This window comes from Fulmarus glacialis, unplaced genomic scaffold (assembly GCF_000690835.1).
Source record: "Fulmarus glacialis isolate BGI_N327 unplaced genomic scaffold, ASM69083v1 scaffold16694, whole genome shotgun sequence".
NCBI lineage: Eukaryota > Metazoa > Chordata > Aves > Procellariiformes > Procellariidae > Fulmarus > Fulmarus glacialis.
In genome coordinates, this window is record NW_009210074.1 from 40,326 (window position 1) to 62,353 (window position 22,028).

At 34.9% G+C, this 22,028-nt stretch overlaps 1 protein-coding gene across 1 annotated transcript in view; it reads right to left on the reverse strand.

Annotated features, from left to right (window-relative positions):
- LOC104072462 (arf-GAP with SH3 domain, ANK repeat and PH domain-containing protein 1-like) overlaps nucleotides 1-19,392 on the reverse strand; it is a gene marked incomplete at both ends in the record, with an annotated part of 58,286 nt that extends 38,894 nt beyond the window's left edge. The window contains 7 exon segments of the mRNA XM_009577059.1: nucleotides 6,837-6,923; nucleotides 7,756-7,831; nucleotides 8,952-9,037; nucleotides 9,800-9,929; nucleotides 12,194-12,243; nucleotides 12,607-12,681; nucleotides 19,240-19,392. Of these exon segments, the coding sequence (XP_009575354.1) occupies nucleotides 6,837-6,923; nucleotides 7,756-7,831; nucleotides 8,952-9,037; nucleotides 9,800-9,929; nucleotides 12,194-12,243; nucleotides 12,607-12,681; nucleotides 19,240-19,392 (657 nt within the window).
- Nucleotides 19,393-22,028: the final 2,636 nt, after the last annotated feature.

The window sequence follows — 22,028 nt, forward strand, 5'->3', positions numbered from 1 at the left end:
TATTGCATAATCTTATAATCAAAGAGTAAAAGGCTAAGATAAAATTTCAAAAAGAAAGCAACAGAATATAGCATGCATATATACAGAAAAACACATATATAAACAAACAAACAAAACCAAATGCTAATAATCACTATTTTTTTTAAAATCCAATTAAAAATATGTACACAGTTCATGAGTTTTAGAGAATGAAATCAACTGAAATAGCTTTTGGCCTGTCCTAGTGAAACAATTGAGTGAAATGGATTAACTTGTTATAAGCATATCAGAAAAAAAAATCCCCAAAAGTTCATGAAAACATTGACTTACTCTCCTAGACTTCGATCACGAAAGGCAAAAGCAATAGAGGAAAGAGAAAGCAAATAATTTACAACAAGAATTATTATTTTTTTTTAAAAAACATGTTCCTTGAACATAAATTTTATAGCCCTCTTATCTAGGAAAACAATTTTTCCCCTTTCTAACATCACTACTAGAAAGAAGGCAAGAATTACTTTTTTTAGCACACTGGTGCTTTTTCTTGTCAAGTAACAAAACATTGTAACAAAATTCTGTGCAACCTTGCATGTATGACATTAGCTTCATAAAAGCAACTAAGATGACTACAGGATCAAAGTTTACTAAACATCTCCAAGTCTTTATTACATGTAAATTGTCTAAAATGATAGCTATATTGTATCCTCCACCAAACTGGCGCTAATTATGAATTTCCACTGAAAGAGATCAGGCCCAAAGTTAACTTTTAATTTTTGCAAATCTATATAAAAAGGTATAATTAAGGACACATCGATACAGTTTTAAATGTAGCTGTGAAACAATTATCTGTGAAACAATTATCTGCAAAACATCTGACAAAATTCTACAAAAAAAAATTCCAAAGAATGGGAAGTTCAATTACTCCCTTGGCAATAACCTTTTCTCTTTCAAAGCAGTTTCTTACAATTTCCACAACCAATATATATTGAAGATTATTCTCTCCTGTTTTATTCAGGGTCCTTACAACTGTTTTTCATTTTGTACCAAATTTGGGATAGGAGTTTAGAGAGAAGTGCTTTGGTAAAACTGGCAGTTATGGTTGGAAGCAGCATGAAGGCTGCTATGTGCAATGTGCTGTCAGCAGTAAGTGTTTACACCATCACAGTATGCAGCTAATTTATTATAAGTACATTTCGAACCCCCATTGGAATTAGGGTGCTATTGGTCACAGCATAGGTAAGAACGTAATGAGATATAATTCCTGTTCCAAAGAACGTATCAGATGGAGATTTGGGGAAATAAATCAAAATGTAGAGAAACAGTTCACAAAACAGACACAAAAGATGATTCTAAAGACTAGCTATGTTCAACATAAAGTTGTTAAGTTACATTTGTACTAATAATTAATATACAAAAATAGGGAATAGAAGCCTGTATTAAAGGTCTGGTTTTCTTTAAAATTTAAGCTTCTTAACATATAAACATTTTTCAACATATAAAATAAATACTTTACGCAATTAAAATTACACTAGTGTCCCTTAAAATATTTTCCCCCAAAGCTTTAAACCATAGTCATTTTACAAAATCAGATCACTCTTGCGCAAAGTAACAGAAATTGCCATAACTTGATAATAAGACAGTACATAGTGGCAGCAGGAGACACTGCATGTAACAGAGCCACAATAAATTGTACTTCCCGCAGCGAAGCTACAGCACTAGCACTTCTGCGTAACCCAAGATTCAAAGATTGTCAAGATGTGCTCTTCCAAGAACCAGGTAATTGCAAAGATTACAGTAATAGTTTTTTCACCAATGAAAGGACAGGTATGCCAGCAAAATGTGTGAGAGCATTACAGATGTCCATAATGCTAAATAAGCACCTTGAATGCATGCAACAGTAAAACAGGAGTTGCATTATGAGACCTTGAAAGTGTAGGATATATTAGTGTTTCTTCCTGAAAGTATGGGTGCTGAAGAGTAATTTTTCCATACATATTATTTTTAATTCAAAGAGGTCCTAAATGCTTTAATATATTTAACAGCCATGCAGGAATCTCTTTTTGTCATCTGTGACAGCAAGGCTGTCTGAGATGGGTAGAAAATCTCACTTATCTAATGGCAACTCTAAAGAGGTTAAAGGTGGCAGAATTTACAATTTAGACAGAAATCACTAGTTTCAACTTCCTTGTCTTGCACAAAGGGTCAAAGAAAATTAAAACTACACACAACCATGGCCTCAATTATTTTATTATTTCAAACTGTTTCCCTGCCAAAGTAATTTTTGGTAAGAATACTTCTGAATCTTTACAAATCCACCAGAGAAAATCCCACTCAGTTCATGCTCTTCAATATTTCCATTAATCCATACATTTTCCAACGGTGAGATTATAATGCACTAATACAAGGGGGAAAATGTATTCTTAATCACAACCATGAGGCCATCTGTCACAGCAATAAAGCCCAGCTTTACGTACTTGAAGATTTGGATATACACAATGATGGAGAACTGACTGGGGAAACTCAGGCTATGTGTCTTCAAGTTTTGTTGTCACTTAACTAAGGAGTAATGAACGCTGGCATGCTATTTCAGGATTAAAACACTGAATACCTAAATAACAGACACATCGTTTTACCAAGCTCCGCATATCTGCCACTATCATTACGCTCTGACTCAAGTAATGTAGCAGAATCACAAGAGTGAAAGTCTTCATGTTGATTTTGAAAGAGACACTTGAACATCAGTGTGAGCAAATGGTTATTTTATCCAAAACAGTGGATTCTTTCATTAGAGCAGATCTCTCTCTCTCCCGTGATTTGCCTGAATGTCTGAGAATCACAACATTGCTCCTTTTCCTTCTAAGACACAATTTCAATTATTTTCAAGCCAAACACTTTATTTTTATACTTATAACTTTTTCTATAGTTATCATACATATACACACACAGTTTTTCAAGAGTCCTAGGATCTGTCTACACAATAATTAAAGTCATAAAGTTGCATAGTTTATTTTGGTGATGCCTAGGAAGCTACTTTATTACAACATGTATCTAAGTTTCAGAATTCGACTTGTTTAATTTTTATATTTTAAATGAGGTTACTTTCCACTGAAACAGAATAATTTTTACTACACATGCAGGAAACAGGTAACCAAAAAACCAAACATCACGTTTCATTTAGTTATTCTAGTTCTGTTGTGGTTTAGGCCGGCAGGCAGCTAAACACCACACAGCCGTTCACTCACTCACGCCCTCAGTGGGATTGGGGAGAGAACCGGGAAAAAAAAAAAGTAAAATTCATGGATTGGGATAAAGACAGTTTAATAGGACAGAAAAGGAAGGGAAAATAGTAATAATAATAATGATGATAAAAGAATATACAAAATAAGTGATGCATAATGCCGTTGCTCACCACCTGCCGACTGATGCCCAGCCAGTCCCCGAACAGTGGTCGCTGCCAACTCCCCCAGTTTATATATACTGAGCATGATGTCATACGGTATGGAATACCCCGTTGGCCAGTTTGGGTCAGCTGTCCTGGCTGTGCCCCCTCCCAGCTTCTCGCTGGCAGGGCATAAGAAGCTGAAAAGTCCTTGACCGGCATAAACACCACTTAGCAACAACTAAAACATCTGTGTGTTATCAACATTATTCTCATGCTGAATCCAACACACAGCACTATACCAGCTACTAGGAAGAAAATGAACTCTATCCCGAAACCAGGGCCTCATAATGCTCTGTGAGCAACTTTTGAAACCTGACTTGTATTGTATGCAGCCATGTATGTACAATACACAGCACCGAAGAACAACCTGTTAGTCCTACTTTATTTCCAAGAACCGGCTGATTACCAAGTAGCTTGAACTTAACAACATACGCAGCAGCCAGCAGAGAAGGAAGTATTTTTCTTTGCTTCCCAGATAATCAGCTTGTGGAAGAAAAAGGTATGTGAGAAGAGAGCAGGTCTTGTTCCTCTGTGTATTGGGAATCGATTCATAAAAACACTTCAGAATTTAAAGCTATTTCCAAGTAGCTCTTGAAATCTGATGTTTTCTGTTCAACTTTTGGGGATGAGGATGGAGAACGAGCATTAGTTACGTTCAGACTGGTTTAGATACTAGGGAGATTACAAATGTAACGCATGTATGGGAAGCTCTGGAAGTATTATGGAAGAGATCTAGTAGGTCCATGCGCACATTGGAGATGGAAGGAAAAAAAAATACCAAACAGAGCACTGGAAAAGACTGTAGAGCATGCAATAAGGGAAGACTGAGTACTAGAAAGAGCTGGCAGGTCTTACAATAAATTGGGATCTACTCAGAGGTGCTCTGTAGTACTCCTGCCATCATTTGTGACGTCAAAGAAATTCTAAAAACCACGTACAGTGTGTTGTAAGGTTGTCTCGTCCTTCAGCGCAATGGGATTAAAAATGCAGGAGAGGAACAGCCCTCTGGCCAAGGTTTACCTGCTATATAATGTACATCTACATTACGAAACCACACATAGGCAAGTATTCAAAATTTAATAAACCACCACCACCACACTGTAAGAAATGACTCATCAATCATTCCTTATTAATTGTGATTCCACCTGAAATAATTTACTAACTTAAGCCATTTATCTACACGCAGTAGCCATCATCACAATGTGCTACCTACAAAATTACATGAAAGCCCATAAAAATACTTACTTGCCCCAGTTACTAAAGGCCTATTTTTGAAGAAGTTCCAGAAGAATTCCAGGAAAGTAAAGATTAGTAAGCTTCACACCACATAAGGTTAATGAAAACTACTTTTAAGAGTGCATTTAGTATTATATACACCAGAAAATCAGTGCAGCTTTTGTACAGAAAGGTTACGTCTCAAAAATCTGGAGTTCTCTGAAGGAACCAGTAAGTAGAAATACATGAGAAATTAGACTGATACAGTCCACCTGGACTTTCAACAGGCACTTAGTGTTCCTTATGAAATTGAAAGAATTACATTGCTACAGGACAAGAGGAAAAGTCCTCAGATGAGCTAACGAGTTAAAAGCAGGAAACAAACAAATGAGTTTCATAGAAAGCTGTGCCAGCACATGTGGTGTCTAATACTAAAACAATCTGGAAAAGGGTGAACAGTAAATGTCAAAGTTTGCTAGATGGTATTGAATTATTCAGAATACCCAAGAAAGGCTGACTGAAGAATTTCTGAAGGACCTCACGATAGTAACTAGACAATAAATGACAGGTGAAGATCAGCATAAACAAATGCAAAGTGATGCAGAGGGGAAAACTAAGATACTATGAGTTGACTATTAACGTTCAGAAACAGAATGCTATGGTTATAGCTTTACAGCTGGTTAAACGTTACACACCTCTTTCTCTGCACTAAGCACTGGTCAAAAAGCAAGTCAATGTTAGGACTTATATGAAAAAAACCAAGATCAGAAATGATCTAGTGATGCTATCATAAATTCACAAGCACCTCCATCTTGAGTAGGGTATGCAGATCTAAAAGTTCAAAACAAATAAAAGGAAAAAGATTTTTCCACATAACATGTAGTGATGGTGGGAAAGACACAGCTGTAACAGAAGCTGATAGTTTACACTGCTTCAAGAAGCAACTGCACAAATTCAAAGAGAGGAAATCCATAGGGTGGTGGAGACACTGCAAAGACAGTCAAACTACTAATGGGAGGGTATTCTGGGGAAGTATCAGTGTTTATTGCCCTGCATTTTACTGTAAACATCCATGACTGATCACTGTTGGAAACTTGGCTGACTGAGTACATCTGGTTGTAAATTATATTCTTATGTATATTTGATATTAGCAATACTACCCAATCATATAAGTGGATGATCATATATATATATGCAGTAGAATGGCATCTGTCTAATGTTTAATTATAATAATAATCCATATTTCATAATAAATATTTAATAAGCTGAGTAGACACCTGGCAAATACTCATGTTTTATTGAAGAGAAAACTGAACAGAGGGTAAGCGATCTTTTCCTAAAGGAAAGTCACCCCATTCCCCTCCAGCCCACCACCCCCAACACTCAGCTTCACCACGTGATATTTAGTATTTCTGACACTCAGGCCCTATGGTTTGGAAAAAGTCACAATATTATCTCAGGTAAACACTGTGATATATATTGTATCCTATCTCCTAGTTCAAGGAGTATTCCAGAACATCTGCAGTGGACATTGCATGTTCCCCCTTCACTTCTGATACCAGCATAACTGATGATGTGTTTTTCTTCTTAATTGCCCTGTCTCAGCCACTTCTATCTGGTTGACATACAAACTTTCTTCCTTATGATACAGTACTAGCAAAAAGGGTTTGGGAGGGAGAACAACATCACAAAACCCATATGAGTTAGCAGATGAATAGTAATACGGAAACCATACATTTCTCATTCTGGCTTACTCAGGATCACCTAGGTCAGGAAAATCCTGAACACAATCTGGCTGGAGGATGGCAAGACACAAGAAAGACGTGTGCATCCCATCCCTTTATATTTTTTCCTGAACGTTCATTCTTTATCATTGTCAAGGACAGGATACTGGGCTAGATGAAGCATTTAACTGATCCATTACAACTGTTCTTATAGTACATTAAAAAAGTACATAAAAAATATAAAATTACACAAAAAAAGGAATAATTTCTTTTCATATGTAAAATGTAAATAGAAAATTAATCCCAAACTATTGTTTGTTGGTATTTGGACATTCTAAATATTAGTTTTGTCATAATGTTCAAAGTCCAACTCTTCTGAACCAATAACTACACAAATTGAACATCAATTAAACGAATTCCTGAATACAGAATTCATAAATTCACATTATCTCTGAGAATAACATGTCTAAATTATTTACCTCCTTCTGATCAAGCTGCAGAGAAGATTTTATCAAATCACGAAGAGCAGTAAGTTGTTTCTTTTCTTCATCTTGTGTCTGTTTTATCTATGGAAAGAAATTGCCATTATACGCTTTCTGGATGCAAGTTTAATTTTAATTTTTTATGCATTCCAATATACAATTTTAGATGTCCTGAGCAACCAGCTCTACTATTCTGTGTTTTCTAATATTTGAGTTTATTTTCATGGACTAGTCCATTCTTATGTATTCACCTTCTATGCATGTATTACTTGAAAAGCAAGCTACAATGAACATACAACTCCGCAAGCTCTGTTCTGTTACGCTTTAACAGTTCGTTACATCTAATGTAACTAAATTAGTTTCTGAAATATTAAGTAACTCCAGTAAGCTCAACAGATGACTTAAGGAATGAAAATACAGTTTAATTTAGCCACAAACTGCAATAGCAAATGGGATTATTGTAATTCTTATTATAGAATACAAAAGCACTTGGGTGACAAGTGAGCTTTGATTCCACATTATTACTTGCCTTCCATGAACATCATAAGTTAATTCATTCAAAAACTGGTGCTATCATCAAGCAGTTCGTTGTGGAAAAATGAAAGTGGTAGCTAAAATTGGTGCTAATAATGTAATCTGATTCAAAGATTCCCACTTTAGTTTTATTTTAATGCAACATTAAATTAGTAGTAGAATGAAAGCTGCTTTTCCTAATAACTGTAAAAACAGAATACAAAGTTTAAGATAGTCAAGATTTTTTTTCCTCAGTCTAGCTACATTCAGAGTTTCAAAGGACACACTTTTCATTCATAAAGATAGAAATGAAATATACGCCCTTGTAGTTATATCTAAAATGTATTCATATAAACAAAATATTTCCATTTTCAGACATTAAACTACTTATAAGTAAACTTACATTATATAAGTCAGCAGCCAACTTTTCAATATATTGTTTAAGTTTATCAGCTGTTTTCAAGCCATCTTGGAAGAAACTATAATGAAAAATACCTGTGATTTATCAGGAATACATTAATTCATAACACAAAGTACACCGTCTTGCGGAGAAAAACAGAAAAAACCAATAAAACTTATCCAGCTCCTCCCATGTTCAGAAAGCAAAAAAAAAAAAAAATCTCTGTCCCAGTGTGAACTGTTCTACTATCAATCTAACTGCATGATAGCACAGCTTCCACATTCTTCTAACATAATATACTTCAGAAAGGTCAGACAGTTGCATTTCAGTCCAGAAACATTTAATTTACTTTGCTGATTTAGTCTCACTGTATAAAAATACGATGAGCCAAATAAGCAGTTCACATGTTAGTATATGAAATGGCAACATATAAAGGGTTAGGTTATAGATAAACAGAAGTTTAACTCCTATCCTCAAGTTTTTATCCCAAATTAGAAATCTGAAGGAAATAATTTGATATTCATCACTATGAAGCTTTTTTTTGTTGTTTTTTGTTTGTTTTGTTTGTTTTTGTTGTTGTTGTTTAAAACCCTTCCCAGAAAGTATGATATCTTTCAGCAGTAGAGATATACCATTGTGACTGTAACAAATACCAAATTAAGAGAGAATATAGCTTAGCTTATTTTTTTCCACTGTTAGTCAACATGTTTCTCCTTGGTAATTTCTAAAATCTCTTTCCTGTATTTAACTTAAGTAAAAGTTCCTGTATGTTTGCCTCTGTGGTTCTACTGATGACAAGGTCCTATCTTACTTATCTTACTTCAAGGAATTTCAAAGAAATTACTGGCTTTCACAATGGTTTTAAAATTTACATAAAAACTAAAAACTATTAAATAGAATAAACAAGCTATTTCTAAAATTACATTCTAGATCTATGTCTCAGGAACTAAAATTAATTTTGTACACAACATGCAGGGTTTTCCCTTGGCCTCTTTCTCCACCACTCCCCTGCCCCACTCGCTCACTCTCATACTCTCTACTGAAAGACTACAGCCTAATAAGATGAAGTTGCAGGCATCTGGCAGATTACAATTATGATAAAAAGTCCTGATGTAACCAAAACAAATTCAAAACAAAGGGAAACAAACACTTGTGTAAAAAAGAAAATTGTACCTAAAGCTTAAAAGCATTGCACTTACTTGCATTGTGCATGATAATACTTAATAAGGTTCTGCAGAAGGTCCACACCTTTTTTTGTCTTGATCTCGTTAACCTTAATAAGATACTGTATAGACAGTGAAAAACATGTTGATAATCATGCCTCACAACCTTCAACAGTTTTCAATCAATAAAACATCATTTGGTCAATGAATTAATTATCTCTGTGTTTAACCTGGATGCTGACTCATAAGCCACCAGTTCACCAAAGTTAAGCCAAATATAAAACAGAACAGTTTATTTGGCCATTCCTAGAAAATTCAACCCCCCCCCAAACATAAAACAAATTCAGGAAAAAGTTTCATCTTTTACAATTGTCTGAAGATGTGCCTTTTTTAATGCTACTGCAGTAATTACCGAAATATTCTAAAAATATAAATATTATGCAATTTAAAGTGTTCGCCACCAAAACATAATAAAGAGAACTATTAATATAAAAAGCAGTTTTATGGAACTAACTATCACTATCATGTATCACTTTATTAGAAATTTTAGAAGGCTTCAGAAAGCATGCTGGAAGAAAGATATCAAAAATACTTCCTGAACTGCTCAACTACAAACCTGAAAAAATAAGAAATATTTCCATAGTATATTTTCAGTCCAAGAACCTTAGCATAATAATCTAAAACCAAAGAAACGGAATAAAACAAAAGGAAGCCATGTTTTGTACAGCGTTGCTAAAATAATTATTTTTATATTGCTGTACTATGTGACATTGAAATAATTTCCTCCCTTCACCCCCATTAAACGACGAAGTAGATTTAAGTAAGGCCCACAAGGTACTTTTAAGTTATGATATCATAACTAAAAGCTGAAACTTGTTTCTTACTTCACACATCTGTAGCTGAAATAGCCGCCTTTCCTTCTCCATTTCCTCTGCTATCTCGGCTCCTGTTATTTCAGTTCTTATCATCCCATGCTGTTTTGCATGTTCTCTTTTTTCCTTTTCAATTTTTGTACTGAAATTTTAATTAGAAAACATTTTAGAGAATTTATTCTACTATCATGTGATCTAGTATTATTTATGGGGGGAAAAAAAAAAATCAAGAAATATTAAAGAAGCCATTCTGAAGATGAGTTGCTCTATGATACCAAATCCTATATTTTTTTTTATGTTTCCAGAAGTAATGGAGTCATGAAGCTGCCCTTCCTTCCTTTCATCCTTTAACTCTTTTCTCTAGTTTGTGTGCTACTTGGGCAGGGAAAAAAAAAAAAAAAAAAGAAAAAACCCTACTCACTCTTTCTGTATGACATACTCCATAGCCTTCATCTCTATATACTGCAGTGGAAAGCATACATATAAAAAACTACTGACTTGGCAGGAAAATGGCAGAATAACTTAATCAAATACGTTTCATGCTCCTAAGGCAGAAGTTAAGAAAAACAGTAGGCTAGCATATGAAGTTTACCAGCTATGCTAAATGACATGACTTCCAGTCACTACATTTTCAGAGAAAGCCAACACTGAAATTCTGAAATAGTGAAATGCAAATATGGAACTAAGAGGCCATCCTGAGACTTTAATTAGAGCTTTACAGTGTGGCTGTCCTTACATATCTATTCTGCAGACTAACTGGATACTCCGTTTGTAAGCAAACTTAGATTTCCAATATAGAGTAGAAAAATCTAAACAATTTTATGATGTCTTAAAAAAAACAACCAAACAAATCTTTCTTCTCTAGCAACCTTTTTGAAAAAAATAAACACTGAAGCTGTGCTTCTGTAAAATAGGTGATAAAGCACCGTGTGTTTATTAGACTGGTGCTCCTTGCCAGGAAACAAAAAAATTAAAAAGGATTAATTTATTTGTTTTTGAACTCTGCTTTTCTCCAACTAAGAAATGCATAGTATTTGCAGGTAGAACAAAGCACTTTTCAGCACTGCATCTCTAACCGTGACTTGATATTTGGTCTTGAACAAATTCTGGGAAATGGGGTTCTCTGAGAAATGTAAGGGACATCTCCTTTTTGGTCTTAATAAGCCCAAGTGAAATTCGCTCACAAGAGGTGGGGGGAGGAGGGGAAAGAGAAAAACACGACAACAGGCATCTTTCCGTAAACTTTCCAAATTCAGAACAGAATCCCATAGATGATTCCATGTATTCAGTCTGTATGAGATACCTCTGTCTCCTAAGTTCTGTTTAATGGCATTTGGTACAAATAGGCTGGCAAAGATAGCCCTGATTTTACATATAGCAATTTGAGAGGCAGAAAGATTTTTTTTTTTTTAAACCAGTTTGCTGTCTATAGAAAACTATTCAATATTTTTGCAAAATATGCAATATCTGTAAGAATTAAATAACCAAAAAGGAACGAAAAAAACCATTCTGCATGTAAATCTGAATGCGCAACTGAGTACGATGTTGCAATCTTGGGACAGGAATCTCCTTTTTGCCTTAGATTAGTAATAACCTCACTTCCAGTTCAGTTGTTCACAAGGATTTAACATTGTAATGAATTTTGAAGGCAAAAGTTACTATACGTATGTAAGAAAATTATGCCGATAGATGTTTCAGCAGTTCTTAGTGGTCTGACTTTTTCTTTCATTGCTTTTTTCCCCTCCTGCTTAGACATAAATGAAACAAAGATAATAATAAGATTAAAAAGGGGAATAAATGAAAAGATACAAAAATTGAATTAACTCCTGAGAGCTTATGAATTCTGCTACAGCAACTGCCCATCACTTCCTTGAGAGCATTCTGAACCATTCCACTAACATTTCTGCAACTACAATACTACTTGTTTCCAATCTGCTATTTTTATTAATCATTCTTTACCCACAGAAGACTGGTATTATAGCAAGAAAATATTTTTAAAACCACAGATATTTTAGAAGTCACGCCAACTGCACTAAAATTCTAGCTTCTCAAAAACACAGAGTTCTGCCATGCAGGACAACATATAAATCTCATCATTTTCCTATCGATAGATTTTACGTATATGGTTATAAGAATGTGTAAATGCCATCTGAAATCCCCACAACTCACTGTACAATGTTCAGTATCTAAGCATTAAGTATCTTTCTTACACTAAAGAATCATTGGGCAGTCATTTAACTACTTCACAGAGAATATAAAAATATTTTGTTTCTATTAGTGCAGAAGAGAGATCCACAGAAGAGATGCCTTGCTCATATTCATGTTTACATCCACAGATACATTACATAGTTTAGGACCAGAGAAAGAAAGAAGGAAAAAAAAAAAAAGAGGGATAAAGATACTTACAATTTGGTTTCATAATCCTTCCAGGCTTTGTCAAAAGGCTTTTTGAGGTCCTTAGGAAACAGAAAATTGGCTTAGAACATTTTTAAAACTTTGTCTTTGTAGTCAGGATATCAAGTTATATATAGCAACAAAAAATACTGTTTTCTTTTAAAACTTTTCAGACAGCAGTTGGAAAAAATACTGGTTTGAATCTTGTAAAGTATTGCTTTCCTGTGCACCTTAGGACAAGAATTTACAATGAAATTCTAAAGAAGCATCACAGTCACAGCAATTTTGAATTTGTTCTTTGGACTACATGCAGAATATTAATGGATGCCAACATAAGAAAATCTCACAGCTGAATGGAAAACAGTCACAAGACAGCTGAACCTGAAAATATTCCCTTAAACAAAAAGTTAGTTTTCAACACTTACCCCTTTAACACCTTTTAAGTCTCCTTTTAAGAGAGAATCCAAAGTGAAAATAACATTGTGGCTTAAACCCTGGAGCTAAAAAGAAAAACATTATACTGTTATCATTCAAAAAGATTTATTATGATCTTATCAAACTACTGCCAACAAGTCTTTGAACTTCACTAATGAAGTTGCAATCACCTCCAAATTTCTAAGTTAATAGTAAATTCAAGTCTGGAAAGACTTAAACATTCACTTGCATCAGCCATAAAAGCATTATAATTAATCTTTACTTTCACAGGGTGATATAAAATCAGAATTTTAAAAATAGCATATAAGCAAAGTTCTGAAAGCACCTCAAGGTAATCTTCAGTCTCTCGAAGCAAACATTTGAATATTGTTTAATTATTTAGGAAGCAAATTCACTTTTGGAACAAATCTTTCTTATAACCTCATGAGTAAGAAGCAAGGACCTGCTGTGCTACAGGCAGATAACACACAAGGCACACGTTAATTCAACCATGAACAAAAGGAGCAAAGGGAGTCACCAGCTTTTTGATTATTCCCAACTATTTGGGAAGACTATTCCTTTCCTTGTCCAGTGTGGAAATCTGACACCTGCTTAAACTCTAGCGAGTTTAAATTTTACCTCGTTAAGTCCATGCCTGTTTGATTACATATCTGTGCAAACGTTCCGTTTGTCTTTGCCAGTCTGAGCGTAGAAAAACCTACTGCTGTGATCCTATCTGAACACGTATGGTGTGTAAGGTTCCTGAAGAGTCATGATCACAGGAAGAGAGATGTGTATCAGTACTACCCCAGTCTAGTGAAAAGTCTGTTGCCTCTCCTATTTCATCCCTCCCTTCGTTTCTCCCCCAAAATACTCCATGAATTCTTCAGTTCCTTGCTAAGGAAGGATAGGGAGAACGATGGGAAGGCTGCAAGACACCGCATCCTCTACTTGTAAACCAAAGGAGTAGGGAAGTGTTACACTAGTGTTTTTAATCCGCCACATACATGGCCCAGCTCCCCCTCCTACAAGGTCTTCTGAGCATATTTTAGTCCATTAAACTAATTTTTAAGGAACTTCTGTGAAATGGACGATCCACACAGTTGAGAACATCAACATGATCACTCAAACAGGTTCTCCAGGTATAACATTCCATTCACAAACTCCTCATATATTCAAGTGACATTATGCAATTTTAAATACATGCCCATAAAAGAAAAAAAAAAAAATTAAAGAAATCTCACTTTTGTACCATGGTTTACTTTTTTCATAGGCATAAAATAAAGTGGTGATGAAACAAGGCATGACCTGTGTGCATTCGCTGCTGTTTTACAAGCCAGGGCCTCTTACCAATTTACAAGCAACTTCTTGTACCATGTCATTGTTTACAAGAACTACATCCACTATGTATAAAATATCATATTTTCCTTCATCAGATTCGCTATCAGTCCTTAACCGAAAAGACAAAAAACCCAGACTTGCTTCATTCTCTAAATATCCTGGGCAGAAAGGATTTCTGTAAGATCCCCTAGAGATTACTGCCAAACCTGACCACCGGAGCTCGAGCACAGTTCAGGCACCGTTGTTCTAACGAAGATATAAAGCAGTCCTACAAGGCACAGTCCATGAACTTGATGTGCATTATCCTCTGGAAAGCACTGGGACCTCAGCATAGCAGAGGGGAAGGTGGATCTTTGGAACACAGGTTATTATACAGCTACTTAATTATTACCTGATAGCTTGTCAGCCACCCCTCAAGTTTTATTCTTTTTAGACAGCTTACAGATATCATAACTGATAATTATTCTTAGCATGAGATGGATTCAAATTCAGAAAACATATGACACACACTTGTATCTTCATGTTCAAGATATCTTGGCAACTGCTTCATGCGTCAATATTTTATATTTTTTAAATTCACAAAATCTTATATTCAAAATGTATTCAAAGCAAGATGAAGGACAGCCACTAGAACACCTTGAGCTGCAGCCTCAAACAATAACATGAACACAGAGCAAAGGTTCTTCACAGCTTAAAAGATCAAGATCGGAAAAGGCATTTTCTCCTTAATTGCAACAACATAATTAGTGCTCAAATATTAATTTTGTATGAAACAAAAAAGCAATCTCACCACTTTCAGCCACTAAAACCCTAAAAGATTTTTTTCTTTATCTGGCTTCACTAAAGGAGTTTATATTGGATAGTCTAAGCTTTGATTCTATTTAAAGAGCTAGGTTCTGTTTTTCCTTCTTCTTAGCTTAAACATTTGCACATGCCTCCCCTCCCCCAGTATTATTTCATTTCAACAGAAATAAAAGGAAAAAAAGGGCATTTGTAGAGGATTATGCCTTTCTGCAATTTGTCCTCTGTTGGCTTTTTATCTCAATACATCACAACTAATAACTCCCTGGCAATGTCAATTTTGTTGGAGAAGGAAAAGAATTATGAATATTAAGCCAACAAGTGATTAAGGTAATACCTACTTTATCAATACACAGATTAAAGAGAAGGTATTATTGTTTTCATTCTCAACTATTTTAATCATTTTCCACTTAACAACCTTAACTGAAGTTCGTATTTCAAATGTGAATTTTGAGAAAGAATATTCAAAAGATTTTAATCCCAGCCTAGTTGATAGAAACAGAGAGAACACATATTTCTGCAATATGGGTGGATATGGCAGACTTAGAGCAGTTATCAGGGTAGGCATGAACAACAGTACATTACTGTAGCTTTTTTCCATTTTTCCAAGTGTATCCGTTAAGGATAACCATTTCAAGCCATTAATACTTGGCTTGAAATTACTGAACAGTAGCCAGCTAGTATGTCAGCTAGGAAAAAAAACCCGCCCAAATAGCAGTGTACTACTCTAATATGGTAAGATTTTGGAATAATTTATTACATTGTTGAAGACTTGATAAAACAGTAGCCTAAATGAATTAGAACACGTCTGATAACAAAGCAAAACAGTCTCATATCCAGAGCAAAATAAAGAAAAAAAACCTTAACAGATGGAAATACATATGATAATTTTGGGAGGAGGGATGTGAAGAGGAGATAATTCGCCCACAAAGATTAGCTGAGGACATTTACAGGAAAGGAACGTGGGGAAAAAACAGGCTTTATACATTTGGAAAAAGCCAAGCACCATGCAAAATTTTAAAAAAACGAGTAATCTGCAAGTGCTCCAAATGTTCTTCCAAAACCTCATCTAGATCAATTTAAAGATATTGACAGACTCAGTTTCACATATACAGATCTTCATACAGCTTCTTAATGCATTATTATTATGAATTACTGCATAAAGAATGAAACCTGGAAGAGGAAAGGAGATAGAAGTAGTAAAAAGCAGAGAAACCGATTCTGGTGGGACACTCAGATTGCTGAAAACATAGGCCAATGTTGACAATGGCTGATCACAATGTAATTACCTTTACAAAATGTTACAGAAGTGGTCATTGTGTATCAATCTTAAAAAACAAACAACACTCAGAAATATAACATGATATTTATATGTTTTAAGTTTCAGATGTAATATTTAGTGATAACATCCACAGTTTACAGTAAAATTTGCATAGCAACTTATTTGTTTTTGTTAAAATGATTAATGGCTATGCTTTTATTCTTGACCTTGTGTGCAAAGCAATCATTTCAAAGTGATGGTTTCCAAAAGTTGTATATGTAACACAAGTCACTGGCTTTACTCCATAGTAAGTGATCACAGTAAGCGAAGATCACTCTCGAAGCGATCACTCTATAATTCCTTCACACAGAAGAAAATAAATTATTCTGTACCCTCCTTTCATGAAATATGCATAATATCACAATTCATAAGAAAATATTTAATGGCTTATAATTAAAGTTCAAAAGATTTAATAAAAACAGATCGAAATTTTTGAAGGTTTTTTTTGTTGCCTACTGTGTAGCTCCATTCCTTATTCATCTTCCTGTCTTTAAAGACCATTCATTATTTTATTGTACATTTATTAAATAAGGCAGCAACAATCTGCTCTATGTAAAAAAAAAAAAAGCCTATTAGCTTGCCATTCATCTTAATACCTACTGCCATTTTTTCAATTACTTTTATTAACATAAGCCTCAACACCTACTGTGGGGCTTTACCAGTGACATTATACAGCCCTCCTCTCAACTGCTTTTTCACTGGACCTCAACTTCTATTTCCATATTATAAAAATCTTTTACTTTCAGTGTAATTGTATTAATCAGACTCATGCTTAAGAACAACAGTGGGTCAACAAAGCAGAATTATCTATCTTGGAGAGAAAAAAGGTGAAAAATAAGTGTTTTTAAAATGCTGAGACATTTGTAAAATAAGCTCATTGTCTACTTGAGAGTGCTGAATGAAGTAAGTTAGGGAATAGCCTATTTTAAATCCTGTCAACAAGAATTTAGACAGATAATACTTCATAGTCTAGCCGAAATAGTGTAACGTTTTGAATCAGCGTGGCTTCTTAAGTTAAAAGAGTTTTTTCCTCTTGATCAGCACTACTTTAAATAAATAAATAAATAATCCCCCACTTCTTGTTTGCCAGTTGAAAGAAGTTAAGAATTTCTGTGGAAACCCTGTGAAGAATGATGTGGTCCAGAGAGCTTCCAACAAACTTGAGTTCTAGTCCCAAACTGTCCTCAAACTCCACTTTTTACACACATTTTAAAATGCTTATTTTTAATTGTGTGCTGAAGTAAGATTAAAGGAGGCCAAAATAACCCAGAACCACGGAAGTCTTTACAGAGGAAAGCAGGTCCCTCGCACATCTACTGGTCTTTAAAACTGCCAACACTGAAACAAAGGATGATCCAGGTAATAGGGCAGAGCAAAGCTCCTAAAGAAAGTAAGCTTCATTAGGATAAGTGCGATCATCCTTAGATGAGTAAGTAGGTGATGAAGAAGAGGCAAGACTCAGAAGGCAGAAATAAGCCCAAGCATGAGAGGTCAGAAGTGACACCCCATTTTGAGTGTTGTTAGGGCCTGTGCAGTCTGAGATGTTTATAAGTCAACCCCAGAAGAGTGCAGAGAGTCAGGCGAGAATGTCTGCTGATACTAAACTGTTCTGGGAAGTAAAGCAAAAGCCAGGTATGAAGAGTTGCATAAGAACATTGTAACACTTACCCCTGAAAGAATGAAATTAAATGATTGAAGTCTATGCTGAAAAATGTGAAGTGATGCATAAGGAGAAAAAACTGCATACAGAATCATGCTTATGAAATAACAATCAAGAAAAACATCTCAAGGAAAAAATACCTTGAAGTTACAACATAGAATCCCTTGAAAACATCAATCTCAATGCTCAGCAATCAGCCTTCATAAAAGGGAAAAGAAATGGAACCATCTTCACATTTGTCCCCCCTCATTTCAGAAGAGGGCATAATAGTACTAAGAGAAGATACAGAAAGGACCAACAAGGACAATTCAAGTTATGGAATAACTAAGACTCAGCTAGAAAAGTAACAGAGGAAGGGAAAGGAAGAATGATAGCTACCTGTAAATTCCTGGGGAAAATAGGGAAATTCTTACATTTCTTGTAAGATGTAAGAATCGGGAAACAATAAATGAAAGGATCAGGTTCACAAGAAATAGAATTGACATTTCAGAGAGCAGTTCATTTTAGCACTCTGGAGGAATCCAAGTATAGCATACATTCAAGAAATCCTTAGACAAATTCATGGAAGTAATACCTAACGAGGACTACAAAGCAAAAGATACTGCCTCCAGCTCCAGCGTCTCTGAGCTGAATACTCTTTTCATGACCACAGTACAGAAGTTATCCCCGTATGTTTGCTCTCCTGCTACACTCTTCCCTAAATATTCATTCTTGGGCAACTATCGAAGCTGGCTACATGGACCTTTGATGTGACCTAAAGCAGTTGTGCTCGTGCTAGGGACCCTAGGAAAGAAAGCCTGTAATATTGCATATGCTTTACACACCAAAAAGCTTGGAGATAAGCCCAACTATAAGAAAAACATAGAATCGAAGCTACTTTCTGAATACAACAGCTATCAAACCCATGAAACATGATTTCAAAAGAAGTTACTTCCAGTATTCAAAGATATTTGCTATGACTACAGTTTTATTATCCAGCTTTCAGAAGTAAAAGGCCTAAGACAAACTTTAGATGAGACAAACCTTTAAACCACCTTCGTAAGCCTAATATTTAAGCAATGGATGCTTTGTATATCACCGGGAGAATGGACTATTAACATCACTTAAGCATGCTCCCCATATCGTTATTTTTCTTCGAAAAAGTGAAAGTTTCTCTTTTTGAGGTAAGACAAAAAAGCCAATGGTATTGGATTTTTAACTGGAAAGACTTCAAGTCAGGGAACGATTTAAAATTAAGGTCCATAAGAAGAGATATGTAACACCATCAATCACTTGAGAATGATGGCTCAAGTAATGTCTCAACATTTATATTCTTCTTCTTAACTGCCAATTAACAATCAAACACAGTGAGTGTGTAGTAACACTCTTTAGAGATCATCGCTGCAGAAATTATTGTGTTGGTTTTTGAAAAAAACTGAAAGCATCTCTAAAATTACCATCAGTCATCAGGATCATGAAGTTGTTGTATTGTACTTTATTTTGGGAAAAACTAAAAAACTAAGGAAGTTTGAAACTCCTCACCAGGTTCTTCAGCAGCGTTGATAATTCCTTAGTAAGCGTGGAAAATTTTACAAAAGCTGTGCCAAGATCTGGATTATCCCGACTTAAAAAATTACTTCCAAATTTATCTAGTACTTGTGCATAGTTTTCTTCGTTTTGAACATGATCTGCAAAGAAAAATTAAAAGTCATAAAGTTTCTTTCTTGTAGACAGTCAATTATTATTTTAAGCTTATGTATTGCAATATAGTGACAAACCAACCGACAAACAGTACTTTCAAAAAAGCCAGAAGTGAATGCATTTACTGAAAATTACAATAATTTTAATACTAAAAAGAACTATTTAGCAACAGACATATATATCCTTCTTTTAAATCAGCATATTGTATTGAATTTGTAATACATCAATGAAAAAAGCTCTGTAATTATTAATAAAGTAACAAGATCAATAAAAGTTCAATCAAATAATATAAGTACATGTGCTCATTTTTTAAACAACATAGGAATTTATAATTGTCTACAGTAATGCAAACTTTTTTTTATTGTAATGTAGGACACTTTTGCAGAACAAATAAAGTCAATAGTATCAGACATAAAACTAAGGAGACCAAGTCAGAATCTGACTGCAAGTTCAAAAGAAGAAACTTGTTGCACAGACAAAGATACCCTTTTCACCTGCTTTGTAAAACTGAGTTGCCCCACATAATGGAAGGTATATTGGTATGTAGCCAATAGCAAACTGGACACACAGAGAGGTCAAACCAAGATGATGACATTGAAGCCAGTGAAAGTGAGCAAAATCCTTAACTCAAGGATGAAGGAAATTCTGAATTACAGACCATTGTGACTGAAATGTTTTTCCTGCTTCTATTACTTTCCTTTCTGGCATTTGTTTGCATATTTTTTGTTACTTCCATTTTAGCATCTTTAAATAGAAAATTTGCCACTACAGCCTTTTGGGACACACTTTATCACCTCCATCTCTCTCAGAAGAATACTGTTGGTATTAAGTAAATCAACATTTCACTTTAATGAGTTTCCTGGTCTTACTATGTTTTTTTTCTGTAAGCCACAAACACAAAACCACAGAGCTATTCCAACTAGAACAAGTTCTGTGCAATGAAAGAGGGGAAAAAAAAAGAGAGAATAGTTGTCAATAGGTACCATGTTTTTCCCCAAAAGACCTGCAAGTTTTTTATTCTTCAAGTTGTCATATTGTCTGAGAGCACTTAAATTATGGGGAGAGGAGAGGGGAGCAGAAAACTGGGCGGGGGGGGGCTGTAAAAAAGACATAAGTTTCAAACAAGGCTTGGGGATAATGTCCCACAACACATGAATCTACTTTTGAACTAAGAGCTGATGAAGAGGAGTTAAACAGTTAAACAATAGCACTTCTAAGGTATTACAGGTACTCAAAACAACAGTGCACTAAAGCTCCAACAAAAAAAAGTGAAAACCTATTAGAAGGCCGAAAAAAAAAAAAAAAACCAATCACAATGTTTATTTACCGAAAACAAACCCCACACATCAGACAAGTTACATTCTAAAATCAGACATGAACACTGAGGTTTTCAAAAGGCCAAATATTTAATCATATGTTAATATGGGTTATAACTCAAACAGTATGTTTTTAATAAAACTGTTCCAAAAGCATACGGTTTTCATCAAACGGCTTAACACTAAAACCAAGGAAACCACTATATAATAATAAAATATGCATTTTGTTTTGATGTAAAAGCTGTTGCATAAATATACACAGAAGACTTTATCTAAGAAGGAGCTTTGGCTTATGCAATCCTGAGCTAATAAAGCTCAAATGTACCCTACTGTGCTGAAGGAAAAGGAAGGATAATGGAACAAGGTCAGAAAGAAATCTGCTTGATCATGGAATGCCCACCCTTGCCTGTGAAGCACTTCTAACCCCACCATATTTCCCAGCATTTTGATTTTAAGCACTGTGTTGTTTCATAGAGCATTTTCAAAAATAATTTTGTAAAGAGCCAAAAAAAGAGCTGAAGACGACTGTTTCCTTTACCCGTGAAAAGGCAAAAGAAATTCCCAGTCAGAAAAAGGAAGCAGGAAGCAGATCATTGTCCTAGAACAATATATAGGAAATTCTCAAGAATCCCAGATCGCATATCACCTAAATCTAGAAATAAGGTTTTGATTATGATGTAAAAGGAGTACTTCTGCAATTACCACACATACACAAAATTCAAGTACTGTATAAGAATAACAGATTTTCAATTTTTACGTAATTATCAACGTAAGTCTTGTAAAAGGAGAAGAAATATTTTCTGTTGAAGAGGTAAGGTAGTTCTCTACTTGACTTTAAAGGCACATAGATGAAAAACTAAATCTGCAACGTAGCCTATGCTAAAATGCAACATATGAAAACCAACATGCTTAGAGCAAAGAACATGCTTTAATCTCCCTGTAAGTACCTCATACAAACACAGAAATGACTTCCCAGTGTCCTAATAGAATTTCCTTTGCATAAAGAAAGCTGTAATGTGCATGACTTGATGTTTACTTCCTTAGATACAAGTGCTGTAGGAAAGACTTTAATAACCCTAGACAGGGAGACATGAACACTGACAGTAGTACATAAAAAGGATAATGTTTGCCTTCTAAAACTGGCTCAAGTCTTCTCAATATCATAAGCAAAGCTCAGTACTGTGATGAAAATAGAACAGCTTCCCCAGACAGACATCTTCCTCCTTCAGCAGCTCCCCAAGAGGTGCCAGAATCATGGGCATTTGAGGATGGGCTCTGCTCCCACTGATCACAGAATCATAGAATCATAAAGGT